At 39.1% G+C, this 19,534-nt stretch overlaps 1 protein-coding gene across 4 annotated transcripts; it reads left to right on the forward strand.

Moving 5' to 3' along the window:
• Positions 1-1,383: 1,383 nt before the first annotated feature.
• On the forward strand, positions 1,384-18,452 carry CD164 (CD164 molecule). Of its 4 annotated transcripts, none has more exons than XM_010371620.2 (6): positions 1,384-1,989; positions 4,515-4,598; positions 6,270-6,341; positions 8,497-8,535; positions 14,561-14,617; positions 15,964-18,452. In XM_010371620.2, exons 1-6 carry the CDS (start codon positions 1,818-1,820, stop codon positions 16,128-16,130), a joined length of 591 nt encoding a protein of 196 aa, XP_010369922.1. In that variant the 5' UTR covers positions 1,384-1,817; the 3' UTR covers positions 16,131-18,452. The 4 variants fall into 4 exon arrangements, with proteins under 4 accessions (XP_010369922.1, XP_010369923.1, XP_010369921.1 ...); XM_010371619.2 differs by having other exon boundaries at positions 1,427-1,989; positions 8,494-8,535; XM_030929456.1 differs by lacking the exon at positions 1,384-1,989 and adding an exon at positions 2,461-2,678.
• The last annotated feature ends 1,082 nt before the right edge of the window (positions 18,453-19,534 follow it).

The raw sequence follows: 19,534 nt of genomic DNA on the forward strand, positions 1-19,534 counted from the left end.
CTCACCGCAGTCTCCGCCTCCCAGGTACAAGCGATCCTCCTGCCTGAGCCCCGATAGTAGCTGGGATTACAGGCACGAGCCACCATGCCTGGCTAATTTTTGTTATTTTTAGGAGAGACGGGGTTTCACTATGTTAGCCAAGCTGGTCTCAAACTCCTGACCTCAGGTGATCCACCAGCCTTGGCCTCCCAAAGTACTGGGATTGCAGGCGTAAGCCACCGTCCCTGGCCCCTATTTACATTCTTAACCTTAAAAAAAAAATTAAAGTTGCCTTGTGCTTCATTTGGTCTGGCTGCCAGACAGTCAAGTGTTAAATACAGAGAGAGGCCTCCTGAGAGAAAAGCAGACACTTCTTTATTTGAACTACTGATGGTGGGAGCTCACTTCCCTGAGAATTCTCATGCTGCTTCTGCCCATAGGCTGGATCAGTCAAAACTATCAGCTTTTTGTTTACATCCAAGCAACACTACTCCAACTAGCGTAGGTATTGGAACAAATGTTCATGATCCTGAGGGTACAGGACGACGACACTGGTAAGATCTCAAGGGGAAATAAAAAGCTTTCTATTTGAGCAAAAAGGTAAAGCACTATGCAGTCATCTTTTTTGGCGTTCGTGGCACAATAGACCTCACAAAAGCAATTAATATTCCTATATTATTAGGATAACTTTGCATAATTAAAATTACATAAGTGTACAACAGCTGAAAACACAGCATTAAATACAACTTTGAAGTCTAATTTTTATCACTTGACAACCGTATCAAATTTTGCGAACATTTTGAGAGTCTTGGCAGTAGATGGCGCTCACCCTTACTAAATAAAAGTCTTAGCAGTGCCTGAACACTAACAGGCACTTAAGAATCCAGCTCTGATGCCAGGCAATCCCGTATCCAGGTCAGGTCACTTTTCTAAGTCTCAATTTCCTCACTGGTAATGTGGGGGTGGCAGCCGCCCCAATGGCCTCCAACTCAGACCGCTTTTGATTCTCTGACTACAGTGGTGGAGTTGACACAGACCGGCTGCTGCAACCGCCGCCTGAAATAGCAATTCGGAAAAGTCAGGCTGGGAAAGTGACAAGAGTAGACGCTCTGCGGCTCTGACCCGGCGGCGCCTCAGCCGCCCACACTATGTGGGCGGCAAAGCACAAACTCCTTAACCACGTGGTGCCTCCATTCCCCTAGGGAGTCCCATCATAGGTAACTTCCAGCAAAATCAATCTTCAAGAAAAAGGAAGGGGTCCTGCCGAGAATATAAGGAAACACTCTGGGGATCTGGCAGCACAGCACAAACTTAGTTCTTGTGAGCCGCACAAAACCAACTTCCGCCCCAGCGGAGTTGCGTCCGGAAGGCGCGGCCCTGGAGGTCACGTGGGGCCGCGGAATTACGGCCTGGCGGGGCGGTCAGGTGGACGCCGTAGGCCACGTCATGTCGGCTGTTCCATGCACATCAGGGTGAGGGCCGTCCCTATCGCAGGTATGAGACAAGTCCAGCTGCGTCGTGAGTGGTAATCGGAGGGCAAGAAGAATGATTTGCAGGGCTCCCCAGTTTTCTTGGCTGTGGCACAGTCTCTTTGAGGGCCAGGTTCCTTCGGTTTCCTCCCAACTCCCCTGATTCCCCCCGTAGAATTCCCGTTGGTATCGCCCGAGCCCCACCTCCCTCCGCTTCGCCCCCGCACACTGAAAACGGGGGCCCCTCACGTGACCCCAGCGCACTCCCGCGGGGAAACATAGTCTCGGAGGCGGCGCCGCAGGAGGGTGAGGAGTTGACCGAGCGTTGCGCGCCGCAGCTTTCGCCCGGACGTCAGCGCTGAGGACACGATGTCGCGGCTCTCCGGCTCGCTGCTTTGGGCCGCCACCTGCCTGGCCGTGCTCTGCGTGCTGTCTGCGGACAAGAACACAAGCTCGCACCTGAACGTGACGACTTTAGCGCCCTCCAACATAACCTCGGCGCCGGTGACGTCCCTCCCGCTGGTCACCACTCCGGCACCAGGTGGGCGCGGGCCCTATGGGCTTCCCGCGCTCGCCTGCCCCGCCGAGCCGCACTGCCTGCCCGCCTTGCGGTCGGGGCCCGGGCTCGGGCCAGGGTCGGGCGGGCCGGCCGGCCGCGCTCGGGGTGCGGTGGCGACTCCGGCAACATGGCGGCCCGCTTGGAGTCCACTCGCGGCCGAGCCGGGTGGGGAGCGCGCTGAGGGGCAGGAGACGCGCGGTTCCCCGTGGGTGCGGGGCTGGGGCCCCCCTCGAAGTATTGCAAGTCGAGGTGCCTTTTAAAAGTGCTTCGTAATCCTTAGCCTCACTTGGGGTCGGAAGTGAGGACGTGGCTTTTTTTCGCGGGGGCAGCGGTGGGGTTGAGGATGGGGCCGGGCGTCGCGCCTCTGAGGTTGGCGGTGGGACCGAGCTGCCTCTCACTGCGGCCGGTCGCCTCTCTCCGGAGGTAGCCTTCTCCGGAAGTCCGGGAAAGAGAAACTTAAAGACGGTAATGCTCGTTGGTGTCTCAGACTTGAGTCTGAGAAAGTCGCTTGAGATTTAATTACATTGATTCTGCAGATAGGAATAGAATGTAACTAAGGTTTGAGCACGTAGTTAGTGAAAACTTCACACTTCATGGTATGCGAAAAGGAAGAAAAGTACCCATGTATGTACCGGGTGTTTTGCGTACATATCTTAAGGCTAAACTGGAAGGTAGATAGTGAAACCTAGGAGGTAGGTGCAAAGACATAGATAGAGATGAGTAAACTCTCCTGACAGTGTATGTTTATCCTTTTTTCAATTGTTTTTAAAATTGTCTTCACTATGTCTTGTGCTCAGACAGCGTATTAGTAGGTTGTGGAATTGGGATTTGTGCCCAGGTCTGTGGGTTTTCTAAAACCTGATCAGGAGCATGTGTTTTGTTATGTACAGTCGAATAGGGCTGGTTAAGGTATACATACATTTTAAAGCAGAAATTAGCACATACCGTGACAACGCAAAAGAGAGAAGAAAGATAAGTTTGAGGTAATAAGCAGGAGAAACACCAGAAGTTTAAAACCTGCAGTCTCGTATGATTGGTTATTCTAGTTAACATTAGTTAAGTAATGTTTATGTAGTTAACATTGGTTTTTCGGCCGAAGAATGCCGAAGTGTAATGATTTTTATCACGGCATTCATAGTCTACAAGTTCCCCTCTAGTTTTAGTATTTTATAAAAGTTTGATAAAGTACATAGTAAACTTAATGTTTTGTTAGTTTCAGGAAGATGTAATGGTAACATTTCAAAACGAGGGAAGTAAATTGCAGTATAATACTGGGAATTCTAACCGCACTATTTTTAAAATGATAAAGCAGAATATGTTTGTCTCCGACTTAATTTAGCAGTTTCCTTTCAGAATTGTAATGTGTGTGTAAGAGAAGGTTGGAAGTATCAAATTAATTGCCTTTGTGTAATTGAAGTGCGTGCAAAGGAGGTACGTATTTTCTGGAAATCATAAGTGGGTGTGGTGTGGTGTGAAAGGTAGAAGTTTAGTTCATTGTAAAGAACATTTGAGACATTTCACTCCGCTACACCCATCATCAAGCACAAAGGTTTTTGAACAGCATGTTTTATGTATACAAACTTAAAATTTATTTCTACTTTATGAACCCTCCCCCCCAACCGTACATGTCCCAGTCTTTCATAAGTACTAATGGTGAAGTATTGAAAGCAGTGCCTCTGCAGAACTATTTTTTAGGCAGGAGCAAAGCAAATGAAAATGTTTGGAGGCATCCAGTTGCTAGGAAAATGAATAGAGCCCAATTCTTTTTTCCTTTCATTTTGCTGCTTTTACTCACTGGAAAATAGAGCCCAATTTTATAGTCCGTTCTTCTCCAGAAATTGAATTATGGTGATAAGTACTTGTTTCTGGACTGTTTGGCCTAGGATGAACTATTGACAAATACCTTGTTAACTTGAATTATATGCACGTGAATATGGCCTTGTAGATGTTGTCTCCAGTTGTAGAGGATCCTGTTAAGAGTGGATCATTTATGAATCGAGAATCCCTGGGAAATGATCTTTTTTTGCAGCAGAACGGGCATCATCAGGGCTTGGGTTGAACCTGTTAAACTACTACTGTTACTATTAAAAATCTCAGGGTTTTATCTGATGTTTGAGGGTAGTGATTTTCTCATATGTAGTGTTGGTCTTACAGCAAAGCCTTTTTCTCAATATTTTTATGTATTAAGGATGCTTTGAAATGCCTAAATCCTTAATGGCTGTGTTTGTCTTTCAACTAGTTGTCCTGTGAAGTAGGGTTGGTTAGATAGATACCATCAGGCACTATACTAAGAGTGACCACTAGCTTGTTTGGTTTTCTAATGCGTTTACTTACAGCTTTGTATGATTGGAATTTCTTAGTAAACCAGTTTATAAAGTTTTATCATTTCTTTGAATTAGTAATTTTGATGCTGTATGTAATACTGTTCAAAAAGATAAGTAATACAGATTCAGATAAGATACCAATAAAATCATTGATTTCATGCATCTCTTCCCCCAACTCCCCAGAAACCTGTGAAGGTCGAAACAGCTGCGTTTCCTGTTTTAATGCTAGCACTGTTAATACTACCTGCTTTTGGATAGAATGTAAAGGTAAGAAACTTTGGGGGTGCAGAACTGTTTTGTTATAACATTTTAAAATACAATTAACTCTTGAACACTTGGAAGTTATGTAGGACACTTAGGATATTGTGCACTATTTATTTTGCAAATCCAGTACTCCTTTAAAGTGCCAGTTGCCTAGCACTCCTCCTGAAAATCTCTTTTTGTCTCCCATCCCCCCTTTAGATTCCTGAATACTTGATAACTAAAGCTCAGTAGTTTGTTTTTTTGTGAGATGGAGTCTCCTGTGTTGCCCAGGTTGGTCTTGAAATCCTAGGCTCAAGCAATCCTCGTAGCTTGGCCTCCCTAGTAGCCAAGACTACAGGTGCGTGCTTCCTCGCCTGGCTTTTTTAAAAGGCTGTTTTAAGGATTAAGAGTACTTTAATAAACTGAAATTAACTGTGAATGAAGGTTATGTTGAAAACTGTTTGAGACATTGATCTACAGATGTCCTGCAACGTGAAACACGAAGAGACCTGATGAAACTGTTGGATGCTTAGGTATAGAGAAGAATGAGGGGGGGAGAGTTGATCTTCTGTGCTTTTGTTAATACAAGAGGTAGAGAACTAGCAGGAATTACATTGAAATTCAGTAAGGTTCTTAGTAGAACCATGAGATTACTGCATAAAGTATTTCAATTCTGTTTTTTTAATGTAAAGTGGCTGTACTTTCTTATCAGTAAAACAATCTAGTCGTTTTGGTGGTTTTTTGTTTGTTTTTAGGTAGAAAAACCAAAGCTACATAAGTTTTTTTATTTGGTAAAAATTTTAATAGTTCTAGAAATTATATCACTACGTAAATTTCAAAAGGCTCTTTAAGGTATGAACTAAATTGGGCTAAATTAACTTTTTAATTATAGAAGTGTCTCCTTTTTAGGTCATAAAATGGGATTTAAGGGTGTTCTCTTCAACTTTATGTGAGAGTATGCAAGAGTTGGTGAATTTTGGAGATGGAATGCTCTACTTTAAGATTTGTTGGGAAAGGTTCTCCCCTTAACTCTTGCTCCAAGTCTACCTATCCAGGAAAGTTATTTTAGAAAGTATAGAAGACTAAAGCAGTGAAATCTGGAATAGAGTTTCTACAGTGTTATGGGGTGCCTCTTCTGTTTACTAAACCTCTTAATAAAAACCCTGACCACTTCAACTTACTGTTTCTGCCCCCCCCCCCTTTTTTTTTTAATAGGAGTTCTGTATTCTTAGTAGAGACAAGGTCTCCCCATACTGGTCAGGCTGGTCTCGAACTCCTGACCTCAGGTGATCCTCCCGCCTTGGCCTCCCAAAGTGCTGAGATTATAGGGATGAGCCACCTGCCCTCTTTTTAGATGATGGTTGCCTTTCTTGATTGTACAGTAGTCTTTCCACAATTCTGAGATCTAAGTGTTGCAGATTTATTTGTTCCGTATATTAATGTGGATTTTTAATGGATAAAAGAGGGATCCTGTGTAATCTCTAAGTTAATGGGAAAAGGAGATTGACAGGATTTTATCTGTGAGTTTAACTTTGGGTCAAAACACCTCTAAAGTTGGTTGTTGTTTCACCCCCCCCCAACTTCTGAAGTGTTTGGGTTTGATTTCCTAGAGCTTAGTAGCAAAGTCAAAGATAATACAAATGGGTGGTTGATGCTGTTTGTCTCTTTTTTCCACCTCCCCTCCCCCCCCATCAGATGAGAGCTATTGTTCACATAACTCAACAGTTAGTGATTGTCAAGTGGGGAACACGACAGACTTCTGTTCTGGTGAGTATTCATATTGGCTGCTTGGAAGCTGACCACAGAGAGGTGAGGAAGATCGTTGCCTCAGAAAACCTTGTTTCAGTGCTTTGTTTGAAGCATTGCCATAATTCTCATCTTGTTAGAATTGGAATATGAATAACATATTCATGTTGATTGATTGAAGGATGCTATTTGAAGTGTGATTTAGCTACAGTGTGGATGCTGTAAGTGTAGATGCATTTTCTGCCCCCACACTTTTTTTTTTTTTTTTTTTAAGCTTTTCTAGGAATTCATCACAGTTTAGACCCTATGTATCTTGCAGGTCTGGAAAACCTCATTCTGGCACTTTTTGTGTTATGATACTGGGGATTGTTGATGGTTACATTTAGTCTGCAACATAGTTGGTGCTATGGTTAAATGAGCTTTTCTATACCCATCAGTTTTCTGTATTTTAATCTGGGTAACTTGATTGCTCTTTAACCTTTACTATTCGTCCAGCAAAATGTTAAAATTCTACTTGAAGCTGCCGATTTTTCTAATGAGATTATAAATCAGTGGGAAAGGCATGTTCCTAATTTGATGCATAGATAATAATTGAATAGAAAAAGATTTTTGTGGAGTGTGTCTAACCTTGGAAGACTACCGTTGACTGTTTAATTTTGGTAGGGGTTGCCCCATCCCAGTGTGAATTTGGTAACTGAAGATTTTCATTAGTATTAGATCAGTTTTACTTTACACGGGGTGCATAATATAGTTTGGTGGTACAAGAACAAACTTTTTTTGAGACAGTCTCTTTGTTGCCCGGGCTGGAGTGCTAAAATCCCAAATGACAGCCCCGACCATCAATGACTGCTCTTCCTCTTTCTTGCTTACTTTGGTGAAAATTCCTCCCCTTCTCCGTATCACTCTACCTCTCCTCCTCTCAGTCATGAAGTCCTACCCCTTCTACTTTCTAAACCTATTTGCAAACATCTGCACCCCTTCTACTTTCTAAACCTATTTGCAAACATATGGCGCAATCATAACTCATTGCCACTTCGTATTCCTGGACTGAAGCAATCCTCCTGCCTCAGCCTCCCCAGAAGCTGGGATTACGGGTGCATGCCACCATAACTGGCTAACTTAAAAAGTTTTTGTAGAGATGGTGTCTCACTATGTTGCCCAGGCTGATCTTGAACTCCTGGGCTCAAGCAGTCTTCCCACGTTGGCTTCTCAGAGTGGTGGAATTACATGCTTGAGCCACCAGACCTGGCTCAAACATTTTTAATAGTTATTTATTTTAATATTTATTTAATCTAATATTTATTAATTTAATTAATAAATAAATTAATACAGGTTATTATAATATTATTAATATAATAATATTAATTATGTTAATAATATAAAAATAATATTAATTTGATAATTTAATATTTATTTATTTAATATTTTAATATGTGTGAGATAAACTAATAACTGTCAGACCTGTGGTTTTGTGATACTGCTTAGAGACAAGATTAAGTGATGAAGATTTTGTTAGTATTAGAACGTTTTTGAAAACACTGATTTAAAGGAAAACTGAATTTATAATGCTGCTTATTTGATGATGTACCAGTTAGAATGAGTTCTAATTATACCAGTTAGAAATAGTTTCAGCTATGAAGGACATAAACCCCCAAATTACAATGGTTTAAGCAATGGACTGATTTACTTTTCTCTCATGTAAAGGAAGTCTGGAGTAGAGTTCAGTTCAGCTCTGCAACCGTTAGGGACTGAGGCTTCTTTAGGTCTTCTCAAAAATGGCTTTGACCCTACTGTCCAAGGTGGGTGCTTATGTTCCAGCCATCACATTAATTTTTTTCCTGCCAGCAGGATGAAGAAGGGAATGAAAGAGACTTGTATCTTACTTTAAGGATGTTTCCTAGAGGTTACGCATGATGACCTAGATACACTGAAGACTAGGAAATGTCTTTTCAGGAGGAAGGGAGGTGTTGATAAAAATTGGTGATTCTATTTCTAAAGAAGAGGAGACTGGTATTTGGGGGCAACTGTCAGTCTCTTCCACAGGTAGTACTTAAGTGTTGTAAAAATTGTAAAAAGTGGTACTCAAATGATTGCAGGTCAGGAAGTAGTGTTATAGATTGTGATATTTTAAATAGCTTTGAGGTATATGGTTTTTCTTTTTTCTTTTTTTTAGTAGTGCCCACAGCCACTCTGGTGCCAACAGCCAATTTTACAGGTAATTCAAGATGACCATTTTCTTCCTTTTCCTTCAGTATTTTTAAGCTCTTGATGGATTAATTTTAAATAATTATGTAAAAGTTGTTAGTATAATTTTAAAGATGAGTAAAAACTTAAAGTCTTAGACCACAGCAGTTAATGTTAATCTCTACCTTTTGTGACAGTGACACATAGCTCCAGTGTTTTATATTCGGTGAGTATGAGCAGATTTGCTGAGGCTGTGTACATTGAGTCTATAAAGTACTTTTTATAGATTTAGTGGAAATCTTGGGAAATATAGAAGCTTAAAGCAAATTATAATTATTATCATCCAGAGCACCCCAAAATGTTTTCAGTGATTAATTTCTTCTAGTCTTTTTTATATGTGTATCTAAATAAATACACTTTTTGTGATATTGTACGATAATGCTCATGCATCTTTGTATTTCTTTTTTTTTTTCTTTTTTTTTCTTTTTTCTTTTTTTATTGGAGGTGAAGTCTTGCTCTGTTGCCCAGGCTGGAGTGCAGTGGTGCAATCTTGGCTCACTGCAACCTTCACCTCCCAAGTTCAAGTGATTCTCCTGCCTCAGACTCCTCAGTCGCGGGGATTACAGGCACCTGCCATCATGCCCAACTGATTTTTGTATTTTTAGTAGAGACACGGTTTCACCACGCTGGCCAGGCTGGTTTTGAAATCCTAACTTCAAGTGATCCGCCCACCTCAGACTCCCAAAGAGCTGGGATTACAGGTGTGAGCCACCGTGCCCAGCCTGTATTTTCTCTCTTAATGTAAACATTATGGTATACACTTAACCCATCCTGCTCTTGATTGGAGAGTTAGGACGTCTCTCACTCTCCATGCAGTGAACATTTTATATGGAATTGCATTTGTATTTATCTCTGATAGGATTGAGTCAACAGAATTTCTAGGTCAGAGGGTATGATTATTTTAAGACTTTCCAGAAAGATTTATTATTTTCATTCCTGTCAACCTGGAAAGTTTTTATCATGCCCTCAACAGCATGGATAAGAACTCCTTAAAATTACTAACTTGATAGGAAAAGTAAATGTTAAATACTTAACATTTTACCAATATTAAATGCATCTATTCCAAGACAAGTACTAGGGTAGATGGTAGGGATAAGCCAGCATTTTGTCTACTGTAGGAACAGTGAAAGATCTCAGCACAGCAGGTTGGGAAATTTGTAGGTAGGTATGTGTATTGGGTGGGATGCAGATGTGATAGCTTGGTAGTGAAACGGCACTGGTAAAACTTGGAGAGAGCCTCCCAGGTGGAGCTGCAGGTCAGCACATGTGGAGGAGATGTGAAGTAGTATAGTGAGGTCACAGAGTGTCCCATCCTGTGCAAGGTGAGAAGGAGTTAAGTTGGTCTGTCACCAGGGCAAGAGCAGAATGGGGAAGCACCTTTGTATGCCTTGATGGTAGACTTGGATGTTATTCTGAAAGGTTTTAAAGTATGTAGGTCATATGATCAGACTTGCATTTTAATAAAAGAGCTTATTTTGGCATTGTGGAGAGTAGGTTGGAACGATGCCAGAAGGAACTCAGGAGATTAGATAGCCAGTTACAGTAATTCTAGAGGATAGAGGTGGGCTGCAGATGTTTGCAAATAGGTTTAGAAAGTAGAAGGGGTAGGACTTCATGACTGAGAGGAGGAGAGGTAGAGTGATACGGAGAAGGGGAGGAATTTTCACCAAAGTAAGCAAGAAAGAGGAAGAGCAGTCATTGATGGTTGGGGCTGTCATTTGGGATTTTAGTTTAAGATGCCTAGAATCCATTTAAGTGGGATCTGTTCAGTATTTAGGAAACTGCAAGTCAGGCAAGAGCTCTTGGTTAAAAATATAAATTGGCATAGATAGTAGTATAGGCACTGGAGGAGCATATAGAAAGAAGGGATGGGGCTTGAGGACCAGACTCTAGGAAACGGTAATGTCTAAGGGCTAGGAAGAGGACAGGGGAGGAAATAGGGATGGGTAGGGTAGTTAAAAAGCCCAGAGAAGTATGTGCAAGAAACTAACCGTATGTGGTTGTGGGTGTCGTTTTTCAAAGGAAAAAGTAGTCAAGTGCTATAACAAGGACAAGAACTCAATCTTGAAACACTTGGGCGGCGGCGTGTGGAGCTGGCTTGGACAAACTTTTGCTAGTCAGTTATGAGTAGCTCTTACCAGCGTGTTCAGTGATACCATGTTGGTAACTTGAAACTGGTTACCGTGGAAATAGTCATGCCATGGAAGTCTGCAAATGATACAAAACTTATTTTGAGCTGATGATTATATGGTGGTGTGCTTGTAAATGTTTAACACTCATTAGAAGACATTGACTAAGTAGGATGTTGAAGGTTGCTGAAACCAGAGGTGTTTGGAGAAAAGTAATTTTCAGAAGGTTGGTTATGAAAAGAAAATGGGGTGCAGAGAGTGGGGGAACAATTTCTTCAGAACTGTTGTTCATTTCTTCAAAACTGGGTTCACTCTTGATATAGTTCTCTGCAGCTTTCTCCACCCTGGGTCCTCCTGTGAATTGCCATGAGTCTTTTGTGCTATAGCTCTCTTTGGTGCTGTAAAGGTGGAAAGTGGCAAGGGCTTATCTGCAGAAAATGCATCAGTTGACACTAGTTGAAGAACAAACCTTTAGGCGGTTGCTTTTCCTGGCATGTGTACCTTCTGCCAAAGAGAGCAAGTGAGAAATGAAGGGGCAGTTAAACAATGCAAAGAGAATCTAATTTATATAGAAGGGTGTATAATGAGGTTAATTATAATGGCCCTCCTTCAGTACAAATAATAGAATAGCCAAAATATGTCAGGAGTGAAAAATGTTTATATGAAGTGGAAGATAAACTGTATTAAGCAATTGTAGTACAATTGTAGCTTTTGTTGTATACGTGCCTAGAAAAATGGCAGGAAGTAACCTTTTACTCGGATGGGACTAATTCAGTATTTTTATGGCATTTTTCTAGATTTTCTTACCACTAATAGCAGCTTTTATAACTTAAGATATTTTTTTGTTACCTTTCCTAATGATTTTTTTTTTTTTTTTTTTTTTTTGGTAAAAGAAACAGTAGGTCAACAGAGGTATATTCCCTAAGTGGTGGTTTTATTTTGAAAATATTGTCAATGTAATATTTTTTTCAAAATTGAAAATAAAATATTTTGCCTACTTATAAAAAAGAACTAGTTTTTACCTTGTTCTGAGGCTGGGTAGTGAGAATCAAATTGCAAATTTGCGGATTTTTTTTTCCTAACATTGTCAAACAATTAGTATTAGTGTTTTGAGATTGAACAGAATTTGATGTGTTTAACTTGTAAAGTTATTTTTTGTTGTTACATAGAAGCAGTAAAAACCTTGATAGGAATAATGAGCTTTAACTTAATCACAGCCTCTAATCTAGGAATTCTGTGTAAGGACCAGTCTTATCAGAGAGAAGGTCAAATATTTTCCCCTAAGATTTTCCCAGCATGGAGAGATGAGAGAACTGTTTAATCAACAGCAGAATGGATGAAAGCATGTACAACAATGCTTGAAGTAAGAGGGAAAAGAAAGCAAATAGGTCTGAACATATCCATCAGTATTATTTGTATATCACCTATTAGCTTCTAAGTAGTATCAATACTAATAAAAGAAGTCTTAAGCCCTCTGTTTGCTCATTGTCATGTAAAAATTAGAATACTTTAGTTTCCTAGGATTCTGTCAACTTTGGGACATGGGTAGTCTGCCTGTTACGAGAGTCCTTGTCTTTAAAGATCTACTTTTAGCAGTATTCAGATATTTAGCAATATCTGAAAACTGTCAAGCCCTGCTCTTTCCGTGTATATTTACTGTTAAAGCACAGAACTTCCTCTTTTATATTAGTAGAGTTTGGGAGGATGCTGATTCCTATTGAGGTTTTTATTTTGATTGAAAGTCTAATACAGTGAAAAGATTACCTCATTTCTGTGCTTTATCAATAGGTATTTGGCACCCTTTCCCTGTCCTTTGTGGGTTAAGCATATCACTTTGAAGTCTATTCAGTTATGTACTTTAAACAGAAGTAACATTTGTTTTCCAGATTCTCTTTAGCCCTCAAATCCTTTTTTCTGAAACAGTACAAAAATGAATGTTTGCGTAGCACTTTACATTTTTATAAAAATATAAATCTCAGATTAATCTTCATCTTTCCCCAAAGCATCCCTAGCTGCCCACCAGCATAAGCAGATCCTCATATTGAAGCCCTTGCACTCTGAAGCCTGACTTACCTAATTATTTCCTAAGACAAAAGAAGCTCTCTTAGCTAGTGACTCCTATAGTGCACTTTCCAAAAATTTGAACCCTACCCTTAGGACCACCTCTTAATGAAACCTTTCTCAAACGCTCCAGCAAACTTTGAATTTATTTTGTAGCCATTTGGATGTTAGAAAAAATGTTAATTTGTATAAACTATATTCACATCCTTCCTTTCTGAAAGCCTTGGTCAAACTTCTATTAGTATTGATACTACTAGTAGAAATTTAATAGGTAATATACTGGCTGGACACGGTGAGTCATGCCTGTTATCCCAGCACTTTGGGAGGCCAAGGCGGGCAGATCACTTGAGTTCAGGAGTTCGAAACCAGCTTGGGCAACATGGTGAAACCCTGTCTCTACTAAAATTACAAAAGTTAGTTGGGAGCAGTGGCGGATGCCTGTAATCCCAGCTACTTGGGAGGCTGAGGCAGGAGAATCACTTGAACCCAGGAGGCAGAGGTTGCAGTGAGCCGAGATCACACCATTGCACTCCAGCCTGGGCAACAGAGTGAGAGACTGTCTCGAAAAAAAAAAAAAAAATGATATACTAATTATTTAGTAGCTCTTTGGATGCTAGGAAAAATGTTAATTTGTATAAACTATAACCACATATATGAAAACTCTTACAGATGACAACTTGTAATACACATTGTTCAGTGTTCCCTTCTTAAGAGTGCTTTAGGCTGGGTACGGTGGCTCACGCCTGTAATCCCAGCACTTTGGGAGGCTGAGGCGGGCGGATCACCTGAGGTCAGAGTTTAAGACCAGCATCGTCAATGTGGTGAAACCCCGTCTCTCCTAAAAATAAAAAATTAGCCAGGTGTGGTGGCACGTGCCTGTAATCCCAGCTACACAGGAGTCTGAGGGAAGAGAATTGTTTGAACCCGGGAGGCGGAGGTTGCAGTGAGCCAAAAATGTGCCATTGGACTCCAGTCTGGGTGACAGAGCAAGACTCCGTCTCAAAAAAAAAAAAAAAAGAGTCCTTTAGTCCCTAAAATAATTTTACATTCAAACTGATCCTTCTCAGAATGTGCATTTCTTTAGCGGTATCATCAACTCTTAGGTTGGTGTGAAAGTAATTGCAGTTCTTGCCAATAAAAGTAATGGCAACTCAAGTAGTATTTTGTCCCCATGCTATGTGGTGGATTAGAGCTTACACTTGGGCTCTTAGAATCTTACGTTGGGGAACTGCGGGCCCAGGGCCCCTGTTATAAAGCTTCATTGGGAACATACCATGCCCATTCATGTGCAGAGTGACTTTGGCTGCTTTTGCGTTACACAGTGCCCAAAGAGTAAAATATTTGCTTTCAACCTGTTTAAGAAAAGTTTGCCAACCCCTGAAGTGAAGAAGATAGGCAAATCTCAGTACCCTTGTAAGAGAGAACTTACGACTTTAATAGTTTTTGTCTTAGGAGAAAGATTATGAAGAACCGATAGTTTCCTCCCCTAAATATATTCTTGCCCTTGGCTGTGAGCAAGATAAAAAAGTTTAGGCAAATTTTATCCAGATGTATACATAGATTTTATACAAGATACATACATAGATATTAACAATTTTATGATTGCTTAATGTTTTAAAATACACTTACATCCTAGTATTCTTGGCTGCATAGCTATATCAGTGAACCATTAACTGAAATTTGGCTTTTGGTCTCAAAAAATTGAAAGCATGTTGAGGTTGGCAGCATTATTTTTTGAAGCTATTAGATAACTGGGAAGCTAGAAATTTTAAGGTTTTTTAAAAAGACATTTTGTTTTCATTCCAGCTAAACCCACAGTTCAGCCCTCCCCTTCTACAACTTCCAAGACAGTTACTACATCAGGTAATTGAGGCTTTTTAGATTAACAGTGATGTAGGATGTGTGTACGATGTTGCCCTTTACAATTTCTACCATCATTTTCCAGGTTTCTTCATTAATGGTTATGGAAGTGCTCTTACATTTAGTGGGGATCAAGGTAGTGTTTTGTTAACACAATAATGATAGCTTTGCTGAGATTCCTCTTCTCATTTTTAACTGTGTAATCACATTTGACGTGACACTTTAGAATTAAGTAATAATGTTTTTCCAAACATTTCAGTACAACTTGTATGTAAAATCGGATTGGTTATGTGCTGTATGAGAGAGCATGGCGATTTGAGGGAAGATAATATATCCGTCCTTTTCACTGAGAAAGGTCTAAAAAGTCTGAATCACTACCAGATGTGCACCTCACTTACTTAACCATTTCTTAACATTGCTCAGTAATGTGAATATTAGCTTGTTATTAAATGATGATTTGACATAATCTAATTTAAGTCATATTTAGATTATGCCACAGGATACTGTAGGTACACAGGTTAGGAATCCTTTCCTCCATCCATATTTTTAAAAAACTGATGCTAATGAATCTTCTACCTGCTTTTTGTGATTTCTTTGGCTTCATGCTTACGCCACCTTTTTCTCAGTTTCAGTGAAGCCACTCAGTCTTCACAAGAAGGAATACAAAACAGTTGTGATTAATTTTAAAGTAACCAACTTGTACAGCCACTATACTAAGAAAAAAGTAACAGTTATTTTAAATGGGAAATCGCTTTTTCTGTTTCCTCTTGAAACATTTTACTGCCTGAAAAGAAATTCAGATTTTTGTTTTTTCCTTATTACTTGATAATACTTTCTCACGTGAAATTTGTTGGCAGGATATGCCTTTAAAAACAAATTATTTTACTTGTTGAAATTATAATTTGCATATCATTATTTTTGTAACATGAAAAATTGCAACCATATTTTTGACCTAATACTAGTAAATTCACAATTCATGTGAATTTTCAGTACTATTGATGTTTACAGTCGCGATTAACTAAAAGTACATAGTCTGAAGAAATTGTTGCATATTTTAGAAGTGTTTGATATATTCCCAGGGCACAATTTACATACCAGGAGAATTTTTCCCATTGTTTTTAAATTTGTAGTAGTACGACAACATTGACCACTTTGTATCCTTCGGTGGAATGAAAAATGGGATATGGTTGTCTTCCTCAATTAGGGATAAATTCTAGCTGTAAAGACCTGACTGGAGGAAATAATTTATAGAATTTAACACATGGCAAAATAGAGGCTCAGGTGAGTCTTTAAATTAAATAGAGGACCATGAAACTTAGGAATGTTGCTTCTCTTGTCTTATCTAACAGGTACAACAAATACCACTGTGACTCCAACCTCACAGCCTGTGCGAAAGTCTACCTTTGATGCAGCCAGTTTCATTGGAGGAATTGTCCTGGTCTTGGGTGTGCAGGCTGTAATTTTCTTTCTTTATAAATTCTGCAAATCTAAAGAACGAAATTACCACACTCTGTAAACAGACCCGTTGAATTAATAAGGACTGGTGATTCATTTGTGTAACTCACTGAAACCAAAATACTATCTTTCAAGATGTCCCACATGGAAGACGCTATTCCAGGATCTTTAAATTTCCATGGATGCATATAGGATGTTTGGGAGCATCATCCGTGAAGAAAAAATCAATTAAATCATTGTGTTCAACAGGAATACTTAAAATACTCTGCATGAATCCTGTGGCCGTCTTCTTTTGTTCTAAATAGCTGCTGCTGTGGGATTATATATATTTTTTTCCTTAACATGCCAAATGTAACTTTCTGTATGTGATGGAAAATGTTGTCTTGTGCAGACAACATCATGACTCTTGGCAGTTTAAATTTAGTAATTTTAATTTAGTGAGCAGAATTGAGAAGAACATGCCAAATGAGAATCAATTAGGTGGATTTTTGGCTGTCATTTCAAAAGTGGAATAAATTTATAAATTAAGTAGTACAAATGGTATCCTTAGAGTAAAATTTTGTGCTTGATAACAGCTATTTTTTCTACATTAGAAATAAGATGCCACACAAGGAATTACATTCCAGATTTAAAGAAATGAAAGGATACCATTAGTGTATAACAGGTTATTGTTCATACTTGTAAAGCACCTTATGTCATTGAGAAAATAAAGAACAGTGCCTTAGAAGACAGTGAAAGGTAAGCTCTAGCTATTATGATTTGTTCTTTCACATTAAAGAAGGGAAGGACTGGTTAGCAGATGTAACTTGATGTGAGCAAGTAAACCTGTTTTAGATACCATACTGTTAATATTTAATTGAAAATTTATTTCAGAGCAGAGAAACTTAAGCTAAAGGCTGTTACACAAAATTTAAAGCCTTCGTATATTGAACCTCCCAACATTTTTCTTATGGCTGTTGAAAAGTATAGAGCTAAATTGATTTAATTATACTTTCCTTGGTACTTTAAAAAGTATGCTAGCACTATTGTACCTTGAAAGGATTTCCACCAGACTTTCTTGAGAAGTGGTGAGGTAAGAAGGAAATACATTATTTTAGAATCATTTACTATTTAAATGAGACAGTCTTACTATTTTAGAATCATTTATTTAAATGAGACAATCATTTTAAGTGTTAAGACAGAAGTGACCAATGTAATTTCAGAACACCTGAGGATTTTTTGGTTGATCAGGTTACTGTAGATTTTTTCTGATTGTCCTAGATAAATAGACTGTGCTTTTTCTTTTTCTCTTCCTTTCTTCTTGGTTTCCCATAGTATAATAAGCATGCATACTTTAACTTCTATAGTTTTCTCATTTAGAGGATCTTCCTCAGTTTTAGAGAATTATTTCTCCCTTGCCTTTGACTCATTGGACTAGTTCAGAGGCTTTAAGTAGTTTAAAATGGACTTTTGCTTTTCTAGGTCATTAACGGTTTTTATTTAGTTTCTTTAGCCAGTAGTGGCTGAGTGTCGCACTTGATTTTGAGTATTTTATAGTAAGAAATGACAGATTGCTTGGGTTCATTTCATAAACTGAAACTCTGCATTTAGATAACTGTTAAAGGTTGTTAAGATGAAGATTGACTGTTTCTTTGTTACTCGGTACAGCTGTTTGTTTTACTTGCACATTTGTACATATACCTAATGTTTTCAAGTGCCTTAATTGTTTAAAATCTCTGGCTTCAAAGTTTCTTGGGGAAAGGTAGGTTTACCTCACATTTTTTGTTTCCATTAGTAATATTCTAGGTACCTCACAAAATGTATTATGGTGCCATGGCTGTTAGTTTTTAGTGAGTGCTATAGGATTAATTTGAAAATAGGCAGAATTCCGTTCCTCCAAGGTGGCAAAAATTAGCTACGATGATGTAATTGTCCTTTACCTGGGTATGAATTCCCTGACACACATTAATGTCAACATATGTAGCAAATTTTGTGAAAATGTAACAATTTGAAGGGTCTGTAATTTTGAGCACTGCTCTAACAACAAGCATAATATAAAATTAGTTAGATTTTGCAGGTCTACAGATGAGCTCTTGCAACAGAACTCACAGCCTTTTTACTTTTTCCCCTAACTTTAGCAATGTAGTATCTTGAGCCATTAATAATTTTTGGGTTTTTTTTTTTTAAATCCAGAAGGTAATAGAAACCTTTTCAGATTTTTCATCTGATTTGTTCTTGCAGATGTTCTTCTATCAGATACCTTATTTTACCTTACAGATATTTGTTGCACAGGCAGATACTGCTGTATTTAGACATTTCTATTTCAGTTCATTAAAAACTGCAAAACCAATCTGTATCATGTACCAAACTGACTTAAAATAAATCTACATGTTTATTGAATTAATAGTGTGTTACTGCGTTTTGCTTATAAAATTTAATGCTTGCTAAATTTATCTTAGTCCGCTTGGGGTGGGTTTTCTACTCAATTTTTATAGCTCCTCTAGACCAGCAGATAGTAACTAAGGCGCATGTTCATATCAATAGAAAGCAGAGCCTTGGAAGTAATAGGTGGAGGGAGGACTTGGTACACCTGTGGGAGTGATTTGCAAGTTGATCTTCCACAAATCAATAGAAATTATGCTGTAGTTTTCCAATAATTTGAGAGGAATACTATGTAATTGTCCTTTACCTGGGTATGAATTCCCTGACACATATTAATGTCAACATATGTAGCAAATTTTGTGAAAATGTAACAATTTGAAGGTTCTGTAATTTTGAGCACTGCTCTAACAACAACAAGCATAATATAAAATTAGTTAGATTTTGTTTTTATATATCTGAAAGCTAGTTTGTGACTTTCTGCCATTTTAGTTCATATTGCATATAAAGTAAAAACCAAGTACTATTTGGTATAAATTACTACCAAGCCACATGCTGTGACTTCAAAATGTGGTTCTTGTTATTTTGTGGGCAAAATTATGTTCTAGTTTAAATCACTGGACTTGAACTAAGAATTTACCCCTCTTGTAAGCCTTAAAACCTGTAAGGGTGGACTGAATAATTCACTTTAGAAATCATGAATTTTGGGTTTTGTATTAACCTTACACATGGTCACATTTTACTTAAGTAATGCAAAGCTTGATGCTAAGCTTAATGACTCTGGTAAACATTAGAAACAATTTTTTTTTTTTTTTTTTTTGATGTGGAGTCTCTTGTCACCCAGGCTGGAGTGCAGTGGTGTGACCTCCGCTCACTGCACCCTCCACCTCCCAGGTTCAAGCAATTCTTCTGCCTCAGCCTCCTGAGTGGCTGGCATTACAGGTATGCACCACCATGGCCAGCTAATTTTTGTATTTTTTTTTAGTAGAGATTGAGTTTCGCCATGTTGGCCAGGCTGGTCTCGAACTCCTGGCCTCGGGTGATCCACCTGCCTTGGCCTCCCAAAGTGCTGGGATTATAGGCGTGAGCCATCGTGCCTGGCCTTGT

This window comes from Rhinopithecus roxellana, chromosome 4 (assembly GCF_007565055.1).
Source record: "Rhinopithecus roxellana isolate Shanxi Qingling chromosome 4, ASM756505v1, whole genome shotgun sequence".
NCBI lineage: Eukaryota > Metazoa > Chordata > Mammalia > Primates > Cercopithecidae > Rhinopithecus > Rhinopithecus roxellana.

Bases quoted from the DNA above. Each gene is read 5' to 3' on its own strand.
- CD164 (XM_010371619.2), top strand. From the start codon at position 1,818: ATGTCGCGGCTCTCCGGCTCGCTGCTTTGGGCCGCCACCTGCCTGGCC. The intron at 1,990-4,514 runs GTGGGCGCGGGC...CCAACTCCCCAG, and splicing joins GGTCACCACTCCGGCACCAG to AAACCTGTGAAGGTCGAAAC. The intron at 4,599-6,269 runs GTAAGAAACTTT...CCCCCCCATCAG, and splicing joins CTTTTGGATAGAATGTAAAG to ATGAGAGCTATTGTTCACAT.